The following is a 15,542-nucleotide window of genomic DNA, read 5'->3' as shown; positions in this document are numbered from 1 at the left end:
TACTATTTTTAGTGATTTTTCAAATTCACGTCACTACTGCTGTCTGAATCTATTTTGTGGTAAATTTTACCTATTTCATGGTTTCCATGGATTAGCTAGCAATTTGACATACATAGCACCAAATATGATCATGATTAGCCATTCCAATGGCTAATCATTACCAAGCATTTCCATACCACTCAATAACCGTATCATAAGACCATATATACAAAATGATTATAATGCTATACTCAAAATATACAAGCCATTTTCGCATGGCTATACGAATATACATTACCAAAAGATACTTAATTAACAACAAAGGTCAGTCCTATACATGCCATTATCAAAGTTCAACTAAGAGTACCAAAAAGGGGCTTAGATAGTGTGGATGACTTCGACTTTGAGATCCCTGAAAACCGTAGCTGACGAACAAAATCTACAAAACTTAGAATTAAGACAACAAAGTAAGCATTAACATGCTTAGTAAGTTTTAAGCATTTCATTTAAAATCAAACATTAAGTATCGCTAAGTTCATACTTAAACTGTAAATCATTTGACCGGCTGAACACAAGCGTACTAGTTATAAGGCTGATTGGCCTAATACATACATGTATACTCACAAGGCTTTTAGCACATACTTTACCGTACTATTTAGCTCATACAATTAAATTTAGACATATACTTCCTTATAACAATGAACATCAGCCAAATAGACCATTCTCTTATTCGTAGATACGGTACTCATCCACACACATACATATATATATACAAACTGATAAATACATATGTATATATATCTAATTATCATTCTTTATATTAATGGTTCGTTTTGAAAACATCAATCGACATATGAGTACGTAGTACGTACCTGGCTATCTTAGTGTATCATACCAAATCAATAGTGGTTTTCTCGAATATTCAAATTCACGATTTTACTCAAATCACCGGTGTTAAGCCTGCTAGGTTTAAAACCCGAGTCCGATCACTAGCATAAAGCCTTCGGGACTATTAGCCCGGATATAATTCCAGCACATAGCCGGCGAACCCGAAGTTCGAATATGATTCCCGCATATAGCCTACGGACCTTAAGTCCGGATATAATTCCCGCATATAGCCTATGGACCTTAAGTCCGGATATAATTCCCACATATAGCCTACGGACCTTAAGTCCGGATATAATCACCATATATCATGTATATATATTCATATTTTACCACATCTCATTCTACATATCACAACAGTAGTCATTTCCACATTCAAAATAAGCTTCATATGAGTACCATTGTTAATATTACAGTTCAAACATCATAGAAAATTCTCACATACTCCTTCTATCGTTCAACTTATCCTATAATGATCAATCATCTATGAATCATATAAATAAGTTATTAATCATACACTTTATTCAAATAAGACTAAAAGATCCAGCTTTACACTTATCCAAGTATCATCAATCATTTACTAAAGGTGATTACTCAAAACTTACCTCGGTGTTTTGAACAGTTGTGGATAATCTACTCGGCTGATTTCTCCTTTCCCCTATCTGATTGAGACCCCTTTTGCTCTTGAGCTTAATTTAGAACAAATAAATTTATTTAAATTACTTACTCGACTTTCCTTTTTAGTAGTCACAATAGACAATCATATAAACTTCAATACATATACATAATGCATACTTTTAATATTATAATTAATTTTTTTTTGTTGGGTTATATTATTACCAACCAAAGACCGAATATGGCTATCACATAATTAAGTTATTTAACACCTAACTCACATAGCCAAAGTATATATATAATCTTAAGGTCCAAATATGAATACCCCCAAAGTTCTCATGACTTAACCCTTAACCACATTTTGCCGAAAATTCTTTGAATTTCTAATAGCATACACATATATAACCAATTTGGAGACTCTATTAACCAAACATACATCCGGCAATAGCCACAACAACTTTACAAGTCTAATTAGAAACATTTTTCATCATTTTAGCTTCGTCTATTAACTCCCAAAGACCGAATGCACAATTATACAAATGATAAAAATTAATGTTAAATGTCATCAATAAATAAAGCCATACACACACTGCTTATAAGCAAATTTCATCCTTACATAGCCTATAGTTCTCTCGGCCACTCATTCCACAACCTAACAAAACTTCAATTCGAAATCATTAGCCGAATATCAATTGACTTAAGCTACCTTTAAACTTTTACTTATCACCTCATACCAAACTATCAAAGTGAACTAATTATAATTATATAAGTACTACCAAAATTGAAACCTATGCATAATATTATTTCTTATGCCCAAATCGAAGACCACATTTGGCAACTTTCATCCACCATTCTACCAAGCACAACCAATTACCCATTCTCTTCTTAAATCTAAATTCGGCACCTCCAAACAAAATAAGTTAAAAATTTCAACTTTTATGCTAACATAACCAGCAACTTAACACATCCACATAACTAACATGCTAATAGCATCAAGGCATCAACTAAAATTTTTAAGCTTCTTAGTCGAATCCTAACTCTCCAACAACCCCAAATCCAACCATGAGATAGATAGAATTTAGACTATTCATCCAAAGGATGTATAAACTTCCAAAAGTAACATTGAACATACCTTAATCTAGAGAACCACCTTGGCCGGATTTTTCTTCTTCTTCTTCCTCTAGTTACGGCAATGGAGGAGCAACATAAGCTAACTTTGGTTTCTCCTCCCACTAACCACTATTATTTTATTATCCATATTCTTTATTTTATTTTTTTAACACAAAATATTAACATAAAATATTTATAATATGTTTTAATCCATAACATGGCCGGCCACTATCTAAAATTTGGCTAATTTGACATGCAAGTACAAGCATTTTCTAACATGCATTAATAGGCTACTTTAACATTTTCCTAGCACATTTCTAAATTTTCTCACACAAGTCCTATTTAATAAATTTCACATACTATGTACAAAATTTAAGCATGAAATTTTCACACATGCATATTCATATATAATAAGCATCAAATATGACTGTTAATTATTTTTTTATGACTCGGTTTCGTGGTCCCGAAACCACTTTTCGACTAGGGTCAATTTAGGGCTGTCACATGCCAAGTAGCCTTCAGCAATTGATCCTTCTGGATAACGTTTATTACGAAAATAAAACTTCAATTTGCTTAGGAACCTAAACACGATATACAACATTATCAAAAGTTGTAACTAAATGTATAGAGGTGAATGAATGAATACTTTACAAATAAATTAGCACCTTTCTATAGGATACATCCATCAATAAAAAACAGGTCCACTAAGTATTACTTCATGAGGGAGATGGATTAGCAAGTGCACCATAATAGTGAAGAAGGAAGGTGGAAAGATCTTCTCCAAATTGCATAAAGTCAAAGCGGCTTGATCCTGTACTTTCTCAAATTCTTCAACATTCAAAACTTTACCACAAATAGCTTTCATTATATTGGATAGTTCAATTATACAGTTTTTTGACATACAACACTGTAAAGCAACTGGCAGTAAATCTTGCATCAAGATGTGTTAATCATGTGATTTTAATGAATATAGTCTTCAATATTTAAGACTCACACATCGAGATATATTTGATGCATACGCATCTAGGACCTTTATATCCTTCAACACCATGCAGAACACTTCTTTCTCTTCCTTTGACATTGCAAAAATAGAATGCGGCAACCGATATTTCCCATTCAAAAGTACTTGGGGATGAAGATCACGCCGAATTCCCATGTCAACTAAATCAAGTCGACTCTGAAGATTGTCTTTTGATTTTCTATCGACACTCAAAATTATCCCAATTATGTTTTCGCAAACATTCTTCTCAATATGCATGACATCAAGATTGTGGCGTAAAATGTTTTGCTTCCACTAAGGCAACTCAAAAAATACTCTTTTTTTTTCACAAGTCCGCCGCATGAGGATCATCCTTTTCATCAGATTCATCTATCGATCTTCTCTTTGTTTGCGTGTTAGGTGGTTGATTCATCTTCCCATAACTACAATTGATATCTTTTAACATAAATAAGATTTCAGATCCAATGGTCTGCTCAGGAGCTCCTCTGTACTCTTTAGTACCGTCAAATAAAGTCTTCTGAAATCTAAATTTATGATTTCCATCTAACCACCGATGATGCCCTCTATAAGAGAACTTCTTCCCATTATACAACCACTTCGAACAAGTTTGCACAGCACAACAAGGACAAGCATAACATCCATTAGTACTCCAACTAGATAAATTGGCATAAGCTGGAAATCATTAATTGTCCACAACAAAGCTGCACATAAATTAAAGTTCTTTTTTCTCAATACATCATATGTCTCAACACCCGACCATAATTGTTTTAACTCTTCAATAAGTGGCTACAATTAAATGTCAATATCATTTTTGGGACCTTTTTCTCTAGGGAGAATCATAGATAATATAAAAGAAGATTGCTTCATACAAATCCATGGAGGCAAATTGTAAGGAACAAGCACTACAGGCCAAGTACTGTACGAAGTACTCATGATTTTAAAAGGATTAAAGTCGTCAGTTGCTAGCTTAATCCTCACATTTCGAGAATCACTTGCAAAGCTTGGAAATTATTGTCAAACGATTTCCAAGCTAAAGAATCCGCAGGATGCCTTAATAATCATCATCGGTTCGTTGATCATTATGTCACCTCAAAGAATCGACTATCTTTGACAACATGAAAAGCCTTTGAAGTCTTGGTATTAGGGGAAAATATCGCAAAATCTTGACCGGCTTCTTTCTTAACTGTGTCTCGCCTTCATCCGCATTCACATCTTTTATATTCCTATTCATCCAACGAGAATTACCGCAAACATGACAAGACTGTTGGTTTTTTTGATCACCCCAGTACAACATGCAGTCATTTGGGCAACTATGAATTTTATCGTACCCAAGGCCTAAATCTTTTATTAGTCTTTTCATATCTTAACAAGACTTAGGGATTTTTGCAAATGGAAACATATCTCTCAGAAACTCTAGCAGTATTGTAAAAGAGTTTCTGGTCCACCCTCCCAAACATTTTAAGTGAAATAGATAAATGCAGAAGGACAATTTCGAAAATTTTGATCCCTTGTAAAGTTCTTAGTTCATTTCATTAAGTAAATTGTAGAACTTCGTCGCTTCTTCATTTGGCTCCTCATCAGGTGCACTTGTTCCCGTTTCTGTAAAAACATTTCCACCAATATTACAATAATCGGATACAATAAATTTAGGTGGAAACAGTTGCTCACTATGACTGTGCATATTAAATGTATCCCACAACATACCTTCTATGTCATATTGTCTAACATACTGATGGTAAGTAATATCAGGATAAGTCGGATTAATTGTTGAAGAAGTTCCACTAGATGTACATTCTCCATGGAAAATCCATTTTTTATACCCCCGAATAAAGCCATCAACAATTAGATGTTCGTAGACAACTTCACGAAAATGTCAATTGATGTTGCCACACTTCTTACACGGGCAAAGAATCATATTCTCTTGGCTTGCATTTTGAAATGCAAAATTTAGAAAAGTTTGTACTCCATTTCGATAGCCGTTGCTTACCCTTGACAAATTCATCCAACTTTTATCCATTTCGTTGTTCTTGAAGTCTAAAGCTGACAATAAATTGCGTTTACTAAAATAGATAATATATATCAAGTATAAATTATCTAATGGGTGTAAATTAATTCAGGCAATTGCGGGATTTTCAAGTGTATATTTATGTATTACGTAAGTTAAGTTTTGTAACTTATGTAAGTTATGATATGATATACATTTATGCAGGGGCGAAGCCAGAAAAAAATTTTTGGGGGGGCCGAAGGAAATTTTAATTTTTTATAGTCTATATATTTATAGTTTTTAAAGGATTAAATTGAATTTTTATAATTTTAGGGGGGCCAAAGTGCAATTTTACCTTTACTAATTTAAAATTTTAAAAAAATCTAAAGGGCCTAAATGAAAATTTCTCATTTTAGGGGGGGGCGGGGCCCATGCCTGCCCCCCATGGTTTCGCCCCTGCATTTATGTAAGGTATGTAAGTTATGAAATGATATATATTTATGTATTATGTAAGTTATGTAAGTTATGATATGATATATATTTATGTATTATGTAAGTTTTGTAAGTTATGTAAGTTATTATATGATATATATTTATGTATTATGTAAGGTATATAAGTTATGATATGATATATATTTATGTAAGTTTTTATATGATATATATTTAACATTAAGATAAATATTATTTCCCTTTAAAAAAATTATTTTAATTAAATAATATTTAAATAAATTAATCCAAATTATTTGTGATAATTTTTAATTGAATATAAAAAAATAATTAAATATTATTATTTAATATAAATAAACTAAAACAGTAGACTTATATGGAAGTGTAAGAAGGAATGGAAAGTGTAGCAATTTAGCAGTGGTTTGAGGGATGGGAGAAAAAAAAAGAGCATTTTATTATTCAAAATATAAATAAATTATATTTAGAGCGGAATAACTTAGAAGGTATTGAATTTTCTTTATTTCTTTAATTTCAATTATTTTTTTCATAAAAGAGTTTGATTTGTAATAGATAACAAAAAAAAAGAGTATTTTATTATTCAAGGCAAAATAGTTAATTTGATGGAAAAAAATGCTTAAATATATTAAGTTCTAACATCTCCAAAAACATTCTCTTTAATTTGTTTCTTCTATTTCGGTCATATACTTTTATCATTTTAATTTCATAATAAACAATAAGATTTATATGAATTTATTTATTTTAAAAATTTTAATTTTTAGTAAACTTAAGAAAGTAAAATTTCAAGTTATATAATAAAATTTCCAGTTATAATTAAAGTATATGTACCATATTTAGTATACAATATAATTTTACTTCATATAATTAAAAAAAACATTATTAAAATTGAACAGTGTCTAAGTAAATCTTGACAGAATAACCCAAACAAGAAGGAATTATATAACCAACCTGCAATGTACAAGAAGTAACAAAGAGGCATTTGATACTTGATAAGGCTGCTAACAAACTGATACAAAAATTATCAATCTGAGTGGCTGATAATTTTTTCAATTGCTCCCTGGAATGCATTGCTTTATCAAATTAGATTCAATACACATAACATAAATGTAAAAGTAATTAAGTAAAAAACTTCCTTGCAGGTAACGATCTTTAGCGTCTTAGACACAGATACAGAAGAATGACCCTGAAAAAGTTTAAAAATTAAATGTCACCAAAATCCAACTAATTTGTACCAAAATAGATCATCTTCAAGCCGTGTGGTGTAAGTCAGTATGTATGTCATGTTTTCGTAGAGCCTTATAAGGGACAATGTGAATATGTTAGATTGATATTTATGTGAAATTGAATCATGTATGAGAAATGTATATTATATGTTGTGCTTTGATTAGTAATGCCTCGTAATCCTATCTCGACATCGGATACGGGTTAGGGGTGTTACAACAACCTTGGAAACGAAGAAGTTAAGGCTTACCTAAAGGGAATATCATGACACTAGAGGGTTATTTTCGAGACAATAAAGACTGAAAACATCAATTGAGGAGTCTGCCAAGGAAGTTGTGACACTAAGGAGTTGATGTCATGACACTGGCCTAATTATTGGGGGTGATTAAGGAACAATGCCATGTATTGCACCATTCTTAGTGCTTGAGCCGTTTTGAGGCTAATTATTCTTTGAAATCAAATCATCCTATAGCCTCAGAACGTTACAAGCCTAAAAGTCCTATGTGACTTAGACCTTTCTATACATAAATTCTTGATTTGCATTTATCTATGAAAAGTAAATGACTTGAATTCTTTCTTTTGTATAAAATTGTACCTACATAAGTTATTTTGATGGAATAACATGAATGATGGTGTTTTTGCATAATTGCCTTTATATCTATTTGTTTTTGTAACTTGGTGAACCAATTAAGTTTACCTTAGAAGTTGTGAATTATCCATGCATCACCCTTTAAGTTGTACGTTAAAAGAATTCCATACATTGTCCATGCCTGTTTACCATGTCTTATATGTCATCATTTTGCATGTTTTATTTATTTTGTGTGTTTGCCTAAGAATAAGAAAATACTTAAGTGTGGGTAAGTTTGATGTGTCGTATTTACATATGACAAATTAAGCTTTTTAAACACTTAAAAAGCTTATTCTTGAGTATTTCTGTAATTATTAGATTTCATGCTTAGTCTTATTTTTTATCGCGTTTTTATGCTTTATAGAATAAAATGGAAAGTTTATGCCATTAAGAACTTAACCTTTGAGCTAAGGTTGTTTCAGACACTTGGTTGACGAAAAAATGAGGAGAGAAGCCTAAACTGGAGCAAAAGTTGGGACACTAATGCCTTTGCCATCAACTAAGGAGTTGGACTTCAACAAAATGCACATTCAAGTTAATTGCCTCCAAATTCGTGGCATCAATGTGGTGATGTCACGACACCAGCCTTTGTGGTTGCAACATTAAGATAGAAATGTCGCAACATTGACTGTAGCCCTGGAAATAAAAGAGTTAAGGTTTGCTTGAGGAGAATGTCATGACACCAAGGAATTGGTGTTGTGACACCTGCCTCTAATGAGGAAAATTTATGAAGGGCATTTTTCAGTCCAACAAGACTTAAGTCAAATTTTATGTGAGGACAAAATTGTCCTTTAATAGGTCAGACTTTGTCAGAGTATAAATGATAATTTTTAAGTCACTTTCCATATATATTTTAGTAAATATTTTTTGGTTAGATTCTTATTGTATTCTTTATAATTTTCTACACTTTTCTTAGGAAAAGGTATAGGGACCTCTTTGGACCTTTTTCCATTTCTTTAATATTTAATTAGATTGCTGGTGTTTTCTTCATCTAATTTCGTGTTTTAATGATTGCTCCTTCAATATTTGTGGATTCAATTCATCGACTCTTCATTGATTCAAGGATTTCGACAACTATTTTGAGTAATTCTAAACCCGATTTAATTTGTTATTTTCTTGCTTGATCTTAACATGAAATTGATTGAGCTGCTTAAATTGATAATGGATATGAACTACTTTTTTTGTGGTTGATTAATTGAAGTGTTAATTGTTTAATTTCATGTTCAAGGACTAGATCATAAATTTTGGACTAACTCGAATGAAATTGAACCATGATTTAATTTCATGATTCAATCCATTTACATACTTACCATTTCATTTCTTTTTCTTACCCGTTGAAGCATCTAGAATTACATCGGATACTCAGGAAAAATCACACATAGTGTGCCTTTACATATAATCGTAGTCTTTCCTTTACATCAATGCTCACACGAGCTGTAAAATGGGCATGCTCACACGAGCTGTGGGTAGGAATGTAAGTTACACGATGCTGCTCACACAAGCTGTGGAGAATCTGCAGCAAATACAGGACCTCAGCCATTGGTAGGACATTCAAGACCAGCACCCGAAACATGAAATCCCTAATGAATAAGAATTCTTAAGGTTGAACTAAGACTTGATATCTGTCAATTCATCATAGTATGATAATTTTATTTATAAGTTCATTTATATTAAATCAACATGACAACATTCAATTTAGCTAATATTAAAACGATCACAGTTCATACGAACTTACCTCGATAACTAGGGCGTAGAAGTAAAGTCAAACTAGTCCAAAGCTTTAGCTTTTCCTCAATTTAGATCTGATTGTGGTTTATCTTGATCTAAATAAATAATTTAATTCAATTAAGTACTTCTAGAATTCAATTTAATCCATAATTCATATTTATGAAAAATTACAAATTTACCTCTAATATTTTAACTTTTCATAATTTAGTCCTTAAGCTCATAACTTAAAATCTAACCATTTTAACTTAAATCAAACTTAACCAATATTACAAAAGACCTTGGAAAAACCCATTATTATCTACAATTAAAAAAACCCTTGGATTTATACTTTTAACAATTTAATCCCGAATCACAAAATTCAACAAAAATCACTTAACAAAACATGTTTATTTTACAACAAGGATTCATAATCTATCAACTAACATCAAAACTCATTCAAAATCATCCATCGCAAGTCCCTCAACCTTTGAAAATTTTGCAAATTAACCCCTGGGCTAGTTAGGTTAAACTAAAACGATCACAAAAACATAAAAATCATTAAAAACGGGACCGAAATCACATACCATGCAAGCACTTGAACTAGACGAATATTCAAAGATAAAAAATCACTATTTCTTCCTTTAATTTCAATAGAGAAAACCATAGGGAAGATGATACCAAATTTTGCCTTATTTTAGTTAAAGTTAATTTATTAAATTACCATTTTAACCTTATTTATTAACTTTAAAATCAACCAAATCATGTCCATATTTGTCCACTAACATTAAGGATGGTATAATTACTAACTAAATCCTTTATATTTCCTTTCCATAACCATTTGAACCCTTTAACTAATTTATACTTTTACACATTTTACGATTTAGTCATTTTCACCTAATTAACCAATTAAACCTCAAAATTTCTTAATGAAATTTTAGTACGACCTTAATACAATCTTGTAGACATTAAATAAAAATTAAAATAATAATTCACTCGTTGGAATTGTGGTCCCTAAACCACTATTTCTGACACTATTAAAAATGAGCTGTTACAAATATTTAATATTTTAAACTTTGAAACAAATTAATAAAATTATAAAAATGTGGAAAAATCAATTTAGAGATTTTGAAATTGTTTAGAAACAATTCATAGGTGTTCGGAGGTTTTAAGGACCAAGAACAAGCTTAGGGGAGCTCAAAACACTGTTGCTTTTTAGGCTACTGACTTCAAAGGTTCCAATATTGACTTATCCTCCTGCTTTATAGTTTTTTAGCTATTGACTTCAAAGGTTCCTATACTTCTAATATAAGTTTTGGAACCAGAGCTCCTAGGACCAAATTTTGGTTACTGACTTGCAAAGCTTACTTATAATCAATGGTTTGTACCATTGATGTAAGGAACCAAAATTCTCATTGAAAAGCTCTTTTGAAGGGCGCCAAACACCTCCAAATCATACTATCACATAAGATGCATATGGGTTCAATATAGGATCAAGAACTCAAGTCAAATCATGCATTTCTTCCTAGTTTCATCAACACATCAACATAATTTCAAATAAAATCTCAATAGCAAGGGGAGAATAACATGCATGCCAATATTACTTACATCATCATTTAAGGTTCAAGCTTGCCAAATTAATGTCTCAAAATAAGATCAATGCAACATCCATTCATCGAACTCAAGAAACCTGAAACTAATATATATGCATACTAATTGGACTCACTAGTACATGTCACTATAAGCCAACTACACAAAAAGTTTCATACTCTTGTAACCGAGCAATGCTGTGAGGTGGTGATCTACAAGGCGAGCCAAGCTTCAAAACCAACTCAAACTTATACACAAAGCAAACACTACAGTAAGCACGAGCTTATTAAGTTTCATGAAATAAAATCTACTCACCCTTAATCAAAATTTAACCATAAGGAATTGTAATGATTATATTGGCTATATTATTTGATAAACTTGATATAGAATAGAAAAGTTTCTTTTTTGGTGTTACATATCCATTAGAGAATTCACTCAAAAATACCACTATCACATACATACAATCATTTTGTAGAATTATCCATTTCATATTTGTATGCTTTTTTATAACCCTAGCAAACTATGGTTTGGACAATCAAAAGTCCATCCTAACTCCAATATATATTGCACTAAAAGTGCTTCAACCCAAACACCCACATATAAGGCTAAAAACATACCATAGTACTATGTCATAAGGCAACGTATCATATTTCTGTTCAATGATATATTTCTGCTCAAAAAAAGCAGAATTAAATGGCATGCTATATGTGTCCTAGCTATTACACTAAGTTTCAAAGGCATTTCATATTCTTAAACATCTTAAACATTAGTAATTTCATAAATAAATTAAGAGATTGTCTTCATAAATTTTATGTAAATACACATATAATTGTTTCTAATATGGCACAATGAATCTCATGTGAATTAGTATACATACCTCACGACATATAAATGTCTAACAATTACTTACTAGATTTATTAAACGTCGATTTTTAATGGCAACGATAATGTTACTATCAACTTCGTAGAAAAATTGAATACAAGAGATAATCCTTTATTTCAATCACTGAATGGGATTTAGGGTTAAAAATTCGGAACTAATATATTTTTTTTGTAACAAAGCCCTAATAAACAATACAAACAACCAACAATGGTATACTTGTGCACGAGAGCAGTGCTTTACCAACATTTAACTTCCCTCACATTACACTTTATGAATGTAAGGAAAGACAAAAAAGGGAAATACAATAGTTGATGCATGAATCCATGGAGTCCCCCATGCGATGGAGAGCTTCCACCAAAAGGATGATAGTGTATGAGGTAACTCCATGAAAAAGAATGTCATCATATTCTCTATTTTTTTTTTACAAATTAATTAAAAAACACGAATAAAATAAACTATCCTTTTCTCCGTTCATGTCGAAAACCGGTGTTCAAGTCCTGGCCCGAACGAGGGGTGATTGAGGTAATGGAGAATGTGGTGACATAATGCCAGCAGGTGACATGAAATCATCCATTCTTCGTGATAAGCTACGTGATAAGCTGAGTTTAAGGCTGCTTCGTCTGCATAACTTGCGAGGAACTATGGACTCATTGTTCTTAAGGATAAAGCTTCTAATCCTCGATAAAGCAACTTCCATGGTGTTATCATCCATATTAGCAAAACAAACCCTAAACCAACCAGGTTCATGACAATGAAAGGACGACCCTGGTGAAACATTAAGCTTAACTTCATTGATTATCACTCGCCACAAATCCATTTCAGCATCGAACGTCTTCTCTTTAAGAAGTTTACGAAGGTCCATCCATATAAACAACCCACCATTACTCTTCAATGAACCAATACCAACTTGTGAAAGACTCCATGTGAAATACTTGTGCCTTTTGAACAACTGTTCTTTGCTTTCCATGATGAAATTATGAATGAAATCATCATCGTTCAACATGGTAGCAATTAAATGCTGTGTTTGTGATGAAACCAACCCATAACTTGACATTTTACGAGCACAATTCACCACTGCATCATTGTATGAATATACAATGCCAACTCTAAAACCAGGGAACCCCATGTCTTTAGAAAGACTGTAAACAATGTGGATTAAATCATGGTTGCATTCAACTTCTTGAATAACCTCTGAAATACTGACGAATTCAGGGTCTTTGAAGACTGTGGCGGCATAAATTTCGTCACCTATTAGGTGAATGTTCTTTTCGTTTATGAACTGCACGATGCTCTTCAATGTCTCTCGATCCATTATAGTTCCTAATGGATTTGATGGATTTGTTATGACTAAACCCTTGACTTTAAGGTTAGCTTCTTGAGCTTTTTCATATGCAGCTTCCATGGCGGTCCTAGTAATTTGGAAATTATGTGAACTTTCACAAATCACTGGTGCAAGTTCAACTCCTGTTCTCCACCTTAAGTCACGATCAAATCTGCAAAATTATTAAAGCCGAAAAAACTTAAATTGAATCAACCTAAAACCGACCCTACTTGTCCTATACATACAGCTGTTATGATGGAGAGTTAGGTATAAAGAAGAAATGAAGATGATGATGACTACTCAACTTTCCATTAGTGTCCCACTAAGGATGATGAACCCTCATATTTATGATAAATCTTCTTATTTCTTTTCAATTTTCACTTTTTACCTACCAAGTTCCATCAATAATACAAAGATGGGCCATGAACTTTAAAGGGTTTTAACATCAAAAGAAAGGGTACAAGGCTGCTTTCAAAGTCAGGGATATGTGTGGGCATGGTGAATTTTACCCAGATTTCAATTTCCATCCCTCCCTTTGAAAAAATCCTAGGCGGCGATGTTGCCACATTTGACTTTACTGCTAAGTTGACTAAGTTTTCATTAAACTAATCTTAATTCATAATTTAACACTTAAGTACCAAATTCTTTCCTTCTTTTCTCTTGACTTCACATATGTAGGTTGGTTTGGGGACAAAAGGTCAATGTTGGTCATTGAAAATTCCAATTTGAGCTCTTTCTATTCACCTAATTTCCATTCTCTACTCGGTATTACAGGAACTGTATATTATTAAATGTATCAACTTAACCTCCCATATTATGTTTAAAGAAAAACCCAAAAAGGAATTTGATGAATTTACCCTGGATAATATGGAGTAGGAACTAATAATGCTTCACCAGGATCAGCCAAGCAAAAAGCCACCATTTCATGAGCACCAGTTGCTCCACCACTCATAACAATACGGTCTGGGTCAAATTTCACTCTATCTCCCCTCACTTTCCCCATAAATTTGGCAATAGCCTGGTGTAATAACATACACAAAGTATTGATTAATTACCATGTAATTAAAGAAACAAAAGAGAAACTGTGTTATTTTGCGTTGCCATACTTGTCTGAACTCAGGCATCCCATGATAATCCTGGAAAAGTGCAGTCTCTTTGAACCTGTTTACACCTTCTGCAGTACAAAGGGAAGCCTCTGGGTGTTCCATTAGCCACTTTTTGATGAATTCAAAACAAAGCTGGTAAACATAAACGCCATTAAAATCAATCAAAATTCTCAGTTTTTCTAAATAAAAAAATACTGGGAAATGAAATACGTACCTGATTTTCAGCTAGACCCATTTGAATAACACCATCAGGTCTATCAATAGGGTGAAAAGGATTGGTTTCATATGCTTTCCATCCATCAAAATAAGGTGAGTTTTCACCATGACCATTACCAGTAGCAATCTTTGACATGGAAACCATTTTTTGTGAACTACAAAGAATCAACTAAAACAAAAAAACGAAACAAGTAACTACAGAAAAAATAGCTTTTTTTGAATGAAAAAGAATTTTGATTATATTAGTTGAACTCGGTGATGAGGTTGGTAGGTTATTTGTCCGCCTATTTATAGAGCGTTATTTCATAGTGTATTAATGTCTATGGTGAGTGGGGTCTACAAAAAGTTGAAAGTTCCATGAAAGAGGAGGAGGAAGATGAAGGACATATATATAGGTTAATTTTGTTATTAGTACCTATACTTTACAAAAGTTACTAATTTAATTTTTATACTTTAATTTGGTATTTTTAGTCTGCATTTTTTAAATATTAAAATTTCAATCCTCGCCAAATGATAAATGTTAAATTCATTAAGTTATGTTATTTTTAAAATCTGATGTGGCAAATATATTATCATATGTATAATGTTATCTCAGCTTGTTATTTTCATATAATACTCACTAAAAATCCAATTAATGTGACTAATGACTATCCTTAGCTTCAAGACTGAAGGGTATAGAGATTTAGAATGATCCAATTAAAGAATATGGACTAAATCTATAATTGTACGTATAGTATATGACTAATAATTCAATTTAACCAAACAAATTTAACTGTTAATGTTTGGATCAGAATTAAAATTTCAAAATTCAAAATGTAAGGGACTAAAATGGACA

The 15,542-nt window shown here is 32.0% G+C and overlaps 1 protein-coding gene across 1 annotated transcript; it reads right to left on the bottom strand.

The window, feature by feature from the left end:
- Positions 1 to 12,154: 12,154 nt before the first annotated feature.
- LOC107952122 (1-aminocyclopropane-1-carboxylate synthase) lies at positions 12,155 to 15,066 on the bottom strand. The gene is made up of 4 exons (XM_016887398.2): positions 14,706 to 15,066; positions 14,492 to 14,623; positions 14,243 to 14,403; positions 12,155 to 13,557 (listed from the first exon to the last, which is right to left on the bottom strand). Exons 1-4 carry the CDS (start codon positions 14,850 to 14,852, stop codon positions 12,555 to 12,557), a joined length of 1,443 nt encoding a protein of 480 aa, XP_016742887.1. The 5' UTR covers positions 14,853 to 15,066; the 3' UTR covers positions 12,155 to 12,554.
- Positions 15,067 to 15,542: the final 476 nt, after the last annotated feature.

Source organism: Gossypium hirsutum, chromosome A02 (genome assembly GCF_007990345.1).
Source record: "Gossypium hirsutum isolate 1008001.06 chromosome A02, Gossypium_hirsutum_v2.1, whole genome shotgun sequence".
Lineage (NCBI taxonomy): Eukaryota > Viridiplantae > Streptophyta > Magnoliopsida > Malvales > Malvaceae > Gossypium > Gossypium hirsutum.
This window is presented reverse-complemented; position numbering and strand designations above follow the sequence as displayed.

What these genes read in the sequence shown, in the direction of transcription:
- LOC107952122 (XM_016887398.2), bottom strand. Translation starts at nt 14,852, where the DNA reads ATGGTTTCCATGTCAAAGATTGCTACTGGTAATGGTCATGGTGAAAAC. An exon ending in GGATGCCTGAGTTCAGACAA is followed by an intron (nt 14,404 to 14,491) that starts GTATGGCAACGC and finishes TTATTACACCAG; the next exon opens with GCTATTGCCAAATTTATGGG. An exon ending in CCTACTCCATATTATCCAGG is followed by an intron (nt 13,558 to 14,242) that starts GTAAATTCATCA and finishes ATAATTTTGCAG; the next exon opens with ATTTGATCGTGACTTAAGGT.